General features: G+C 32.5%; 2 protein-coding genes across 2 annotated transcripts; one reads left to right on the top strand and one right to left on the bottom strand.

Annotated features, from left to right (window-relative positions):
- Positions 3,802–5,666, top strand: LOC104736768 (signal peptidase complex subunit 3B). The gene is made up of 6 exons (XM_010456824.2): positions 3,802–4,016; positions 4,265–4,312; positions 4,739–4,801; positions 4,941–4,994; positions 5,168–5,254; positions 5,358–5,666. Exons 1-6 carry the CDS (start codon positions 3,891–3,893, stop codon positions 5,481–5,483), a joined length of 504 nt encoding a protein of 167 aa, XP_010455126.1. The 5' UTR covers positions 3,802–3,890; the 3' UTR covers positions 5,484–5,666.
- Positions 6,259–7,040, bottom strand: LOC104736767. Its single transcript, XM_010456822.2, has one exon. It carries the CDS (start codon positions 6,976–6,978, stop codon positions 6,334–6,336), a length of 645 nt encoding a protein of 214 aa, XP_010455124.1. The 5' UTR covers positions 6,979–7,040; the 3' UTR covers positions 6,259–6,333.

The following is a 7,313-nucleotide window of genomic DNA, read 5'->3' as shown; positions in this document are numbered from 1 at the left end:
AAAAAAAAAAAAAAAAAAATTTAAAACCGGACCGGTAACTAAACCCGAGAAAGCTTCTGGGTCATGAGTCAATATGGTTTGACCGGAGTCAACCGGGTTCAATTGATTTTGATGATATTTTTATAAATAATAGGTATGGATATGTCTTCTATTTTTTCAATGATTACAACTATGATATAATTGTAAATACCAAATAAAATACTCCAATAATCATAATGTTTTTAAAAAACCTTAAAAAGTAATAAATTCAAAGTGTAACAAACTCAAAGTATAACCAGTACTAGTAAAATATTTTAGAAATTCAAATCTAAAAGCAATAAGAGAATAAGAGTGTTAACTAAAAACCATACTATTGCTAATTTGCTAAGAAGAAAACTAGAAAAGGTAATTAATTAAATTAATTGCACCCATTTTTACAAAAAAAAGTAGAACCCGGTTTTATCCGGTTTAATGATTTACCGGTTTTTAGTTTTTTGGCGGATTAATATGGTTTTTTTACCGGTTCAATTTTCTTTGGGTTTTGATATTAATCCAACCCAGATATGTTGCTGGTTCGCGGGTTAACGTGGTTCGACTGCCGGTCCGGTCCGGTTTTAAAAACATTGATGCCAACAATTAATCATTTGAACGTCAAATGGGAATAGTAAAATCATTTGAACATTAGAGTACGAGGTACTCTTAATTATACGAGAGTTTTAGAAATTCTTATTTTTAATATAACTTGTAAGTTGGAAATGAAATCATAATACATTAAAATATATAACTTGGAAGTTGGAAATTGTTGGTGTTGGGTTTCGCCGATGTGAAGGTCATAGAAAAGCCCGCTAAGGAACGAGACATAAGCTTGTTAATGGGCCTAACGCGAGCCCAGGAGAATTCTGTTGCGACGACGAGTTAGGCAGAGGATAAAGTCAAGAGATCGCGGGCGAGATTCGAGGGAGGAAGTTGAGCGGAAGTTCGAGATTGTTTAGTTTAAATATTCAAAGATTGTAAAGAAACAGGGCAGAAAACTTTATGTAACAAAACAAAAGAAAAGATAAATACATAGTCCAATTCGTTGTTCTTCATTGTTCTTGTCGATTTACACCGAAAGTCCGTCCAGATCAAATTTCTCTCTCAAACTAATCTAGTTGTTGTATCTCGTATCAACATAAATGAAATCATAATATGTACTTAAAATAGAAAGAGCATAGTTACTTCATTATTTAGATAGACCACGACTAAGTCGCATCTTAATATCTTTTAGAGATCCGAAGATGATTACTTGTTCAACAATTTGAATAGTGTGACGTAGGAATTGCCATCATTCAATATAATTTGTTCTAGAAACATTATGTAACAATGATCAAAAGTCGCGTGACGATGATAACTTTTGACTCAAATGCAATCTTAAAACTAATAAAATTATTGTTGTACACCTAAAACATAAACGTATGTACACGGAAATACACACGCACACACTAAAAACTTATCCGTTGTCTATATTTACACGATAATATGACAAAACAAAAAGATGATATAAAATAAAGAATTTATATGGCAAATAATTTCTTTACTACTATTACTCATAAACGAATTTTTCAAAATACCAAATTTTAATTTATTTTTCCGAAAATATCACTATTAATTTATTTTTTTAAAGTATCAGTATAAAATAAATATTCTAAATACAATAATATTATAATAGAAAATAAAAATATGCTATAATATCAAATATTATTTTTTAAGTATGATTAGTTGACAATTTTGAAAAAAAAATTGGTAAATTTTGTCTATAATTAATTAGAGAGAGAAAAAGTGAGCTATTTTTTTGAAAATTAATAATTATTTAAAAAATTATATTAGTTTAAAATTTATTTACATTTTTACGCTTAATGAGAATGACATGAGTATATATGTAATTTCTGTTCAACATGTTGTGCCTTTTAAATATCATATATTATAATGCATTATTCTTAATTAGATATGCATTATCATTGTGGTTAATAAATTCTTGGTTGATAAAGAAACCTTCATCTCCACATATCTATTGAACTTGATAATGTATCTAACTAGATTTTAACCTGTGGTAAATAGCGTGTATATACCTTTTTTATTTATATTTGATGTTTATTTTAATTTTTTTATTATTATATATATTACGTTGTATTTGTTTGTTAAATATTGGATGCTTTGTGAATAGAAGAATAACTAAAATTTTCAGCCGTTTTTGCGGCTAAAAGTTTATATTAATTTTTAACCCGCAATACCCTTCATGACCATTTGTTTATTATATTTAGTTTGTTTTGTTTAGTGTTAGAGATTCTATTTTTATTTTTTATTTATTATAACAAAAAATTAGTGATCTAAATACATAATAAGTAATCTATACGCTGTGATTAAGTCATATTTTTCTTAATAATTTAATTATTTTATACAATCTTAGTTAAATCAACTTGATTTTATATGTCAAATATTCTAATATTAGTAGTGGAAATAATAAAATGAGAATTTAACCCTTGTTAGCACAAATTTACTGATATTTTATTAATTCCAACATGTCCTCTTATAACCTATCTACTATATGACCATCTTATATAATATTTAAAACTTTTTTAGTTTTACATATTCGTAATGCTTTAAAATTTTATTAAGTTTATATATATTTAAATAAATGTGAATCGAAGTTCTTCTTACGTTAAGAATCATAGCTCATCGGCTTTGGAAAACAAATTGGGAATCAAATTGTTGTTTTCTTTGTTTGCAAAGGATTCGAAGATAGAATATCTTCTAAACCCAACAGAAGGTGTGTTTAAATATATCATAATTTATATTTCCATCTTGATTGCTGTAATTTTTTTTAGTTTGAATTGAATGTAAAATATTTAGGAAACAAAATCTTAAGTAATCTTATTTTTGGAAATTTGTTAGGGATTAACTTTATAAATAAATTTTTAAATAAGTACAAATAAAAGGGTAAAACCCAAAATGTACTTCAAAAATGTATATATAGATTCTTGTACTTGTGTATCAAATGTGCATAAACTTTACAACTTCTTTCATAATATATTCACAATCCAACTATTCACAATCATTGTTTTATATCAGGTATCTTAAAGGTCACATGCCCATTAGGGACATCATGTTATATGGCTGATAAAGATACCTTAACATGTATATGTAGTTAAGGGTTTTGAACTCTAATTATGAAAAATCAGATTTTATATTTGACTTTAATACAATAACAAAAAAGTAAGAAGAATTGAAAATTGTTAAGAAAGTGTTCCAGCCGACACTATTTCCTGCTTTTGGGAACCCGCAACAGTTAGTACTTCCCTTAAACCCTAACCTGCAGCCACGAAATGAATAATCGTTGATGGTTTACTCCTTGACTTCAAAAATGATGACTCTTTATTAATGTATTAATCATTGATATTATATCATTTCAACTCAAGACATAACTCAAAATAATTTGGAAAAAAAGTTCATTTTCAGCCCAAATTTTAATTAGGATTGGAAAATATCATTACAACTTAAGGATTGGAAAAACATTGTAGTATCAAATTTTAATTATGTTTGTAATGTCTTTCAATGGAAAAAAAAAAACAAATAAGTTGTTAATTATAGTCACTAGTCAGTCATAGACCCCCTTTGTTAGTTTCCTGACCGATCAATAATTTTCTAAACCGTGCTATTTTAAACAAGAATACCAGTTTATATGATTAAATCACATTGGTATACTACGTGTCTTGGCCAATCAGATTACACACAGCGTCAAGCAAATAAACAAATAAAAATATTAAAGAAAAAAATAAATAAGGAGAAAAAGAAAAAAAGAAATTTCAATTTTATCTTCATCTTCTTCCTCGGAGCGGAGCAAGGTTTTGGGAGGATTAAGCGATTAAAAGAGGATGCATTCTTTTGGTTACAGAGCCAATGCTCTGCTCACATTCGCCGTGACGATTCTGGCTTTCATTTGTGCGATTGCTTCCTTCTCTGATAAATTCAGTAACCAAACTCCCTCTGCTCAGATCCAGGTATGTATTTGTTTGATTTTGATTGCAGAGATCTCCTTATTGAATCATGGATGCGTGCATGGTTTAGCTCCAAGTTCTTTTTAGATCCCTAATTTTTGCTGGATTCTGGCGTTGTGGTTAGAAAATTCAAAATTGTAATGGTTGAGCTCTTTTTGTTTTGAGGGAATTTTCAAGAATGTTTTGGAAGTTTGTGTGCTCTGAGTTTTTAGAATCTTTTGGGGGCTAATGGTTTGGGTGTGGTTTTGCAGATATTGAATATCAATTGGTTTCAGAAGCAACCCCATGGAAATGATGAGGTAAGGTTTCTCATGGTCTTTGCCTCTTCTAAAAAGTATCTATGATTTGCTTGCTGTATTTCTAGGTTTGTGCAGGAATGTTACCTTTTCTCTTTGATGGTTTAATAAGGTCATGACCTTTATCTTTGCAATTTCTGGTTCTCAAGTCATCTTTCTTAAGCTTAGTACTCATTGTGTTTCTTGAAGTTGATAGCCATTGAGGTTCATATGTGTTTCTTGAATTTGATAGCCATTGAGGTTCATATGTGTTCTAGTAAAATCTTAGTCTATTCTATAACTCAAATTGTTGAAGTTGATTAATATACGCCAGACTTTATATATTTATATACACCAGTAGTTTTTTTTTTCCTTGGTTTTTGAGGCATCCGGCTGCTCTTTACCTGTTGCATATATTCTAATTGCTTAGCATTTTATGTGTGTTTTCAGGTCAGCTTGACACTGAACGTAACAGCAGACTTGCAGTCACTATTTACTTGGAACACAAAGCAGGTATGGCATTCGAATCTACACCAATCCATCTCTGTTGCTATTAGCTTAAGTATCCCCAGTCTTACGTACTGTCTTGTTGTATACCTCTTTTTGAATGGTCGGATAAACACAAAACCAACACTAACGAAAAAATTTGCAGGTATTTGCTTTTGTAGCAGCAGAATATGAAACCTCGAAGAATGCCCTGAACCAGGTATAAATCTACTTTGCTTCAAACGCTTTGGGCTACTCCTCTCGTCGGGGCTAAGAACAATTTCAGAGACTCGAGAGTTATGTGGTTTCATTGTTGCTGCCTTCTTCATACCTGTGATGTTGTTTGGGACCCTTTTTGTTGATTTACTATCAATATTTAACATTTTTTCGCAGGTGTCTCTATGGGATGCCATAATACCCGAGAAAGAGCATGCCAAGTTCTGGATACAGATTTCAAACAAGTACCGTTTCATAGATCAGGTACATGAAGCACTTTCTATGATCCTCTATTGAAACACCAGTCCTTCATGTAGTTCTTCTTCACGAGAGAGTATCTGAAATTTTGTGAATGGGATCTTTCTAGGGACACAACCTCCGAGGGAAGGACTTCAACTTGACACTGCACTGGCATGTCATGCCCAAGACAGGCAAGATGTTTGCTGACAAAATAGTTATGTCTGGTTATCAGTTACCCAACGCGTACAGATGATGATGAAGAGCCTCCTGCATCATCTAAGGTTAACAAAAAAATCTCCTACACTAGGGAAGAATGAGAGTTCTATTTCAGGTGTTCAGTTAGACTTGCTGATCTATATACTGTCATGAAGTTGAGAACATTGTTTTGGATTGTATTATGAGCCAACAATTTATGAGATTACCCTTTTGCACTTCATCCGACTCTTTGACTAGCTTTATACCACCATTACTTTGCATAAACCAAGAAATCAACCATCCCCTCGTACTCCATTAGAACATGTACATAGTAAACAAGCAAGTGGAAACAACATGGTCTGTTGTCAAATTGTAAAGATAGGTATGAGTTCAGAGGAACGAAGTGTTCTATATGACTTTGAGTTTCTGAACATTTTGAAGCCATGGAGTTGCTTCCGCTACACCATTTTTTTTGAACTGCGGCTTCATACCTTACTCTGGTTTTGTTCGATGGACACAACATTGGAACTATTACGCACATCCAATTTCAGACAAATGTCGTCAAAGCTTAGGAAAAAAACAAAAATCTCAACTGAAAGATAATGGTGGAAGGAAACAACATGGTCTGTTATCAAATCGTAAAGATAGGTATGAGTTCAGCTTAGAGGAACCAAGTCTTCTAGACGACTTGAGTTTCTGATCAATTTTGAAGCCATGGAGTTGCTTCCGCTACACCATATTTTTGAACTGCTTCTTCATAACCTTAACTCTGGTTTCGTTCAATGGTAACAAAACTGGAACTATTAAGTACACTAATTTCAGACAAATTCATCTCAGGAAAAAAAGAATCTCAATTGAAAGATAATGGAGGAAGGAAATAACAGAATCAGTAATTTCTTCCTCTCTATTTACACTCTTCTACGACTTCTCTTATGACAAAGAAGAACTGAAGAACAAGATCTAACTCTCGAAGCTAATTTGACAAAACTCTCTTTCTTGAATCCAAGAACCAATGAAGCAACGCAACAAAGAAACCCAAACACCAAAACTCTAGCTTCTCTTTTCAACTCTTTCACCATAGTGACACCAAACAAACAAACCCCCAAAACCTTCAAAACCAATTCACTCTTAAACCCTATCCCAGAGACTTTGCAGAAACCATAAATCCACAGAATCACACAAACAAAAACCAAAATTGGTACTCTGTTACGTTTCCTTCTCCATCCATCAAATCTTCCCCATCCTCTCCAAAACCCTAAACCTCCTCCTCTTCCTCCGCCTCCTCCATCTACGCCGCCCAAATCAGCAACGACGAGATCCAACGGCTGTGGTAAAATCTGGAGATTAGGGGAGAGTAAAGACAGTGAATTGAACAGAAACCTAGTGATTCTTCGGTACCCAACTCTTTTATTCCTCTTCTTTGCACAAAGAACCAAACTTTGGAACTGGGTTCGATGTGAAATCGACACAGAGACTGATGAAAGTTTCGGGCTTTGTTGTGGATTAAGCAGATGAAACCCATTGAGATGCGATGTGGGATGAAGAAGAGTCATTCACCGTAATTTCTGTCGTCTTGTTTCTTCTCTAATCCCCTAATTTTTTTATAGTTTAGAGACGAAAGACATAGCCGTTGCTTATGCGTATTGGGATTTGTTTCTTCGTACCATACCGAACCAATCACCAAAACCGGATAATTAAATAACCGATAAAATTCGAATTAAAGAAAGTGACAGATGAAGTATAAAACCTTTGCTAAACCGATGTGCATTTCAAACCGGGGAATGTTAAACCAAAATCGGTTCTTTTACAGTAGTATCATCATCCTAATTGAACACGATTCTTGTTGCTTTCAGACATTTTCCATCTTCTAGGGTTTTGCTTCTCAGCA

Source organism: Camelina sativa, chromosome 13, assembly GCF_000633955.1.
Source record: "Camelina sativa cultivar DH55 chromosome 13, Cs, whole genome shotgun sequence".
Classification (NCBI taxonomy): Eukaryota; Viridiplantae; Streptophyta; class Magnoliopsida; order Brassicales; family Brassicaceae; genus Camelina; species Camelina sativa.
This window is presented reverse-complemented; position numbering and strand designations above follow the sequence as displayed.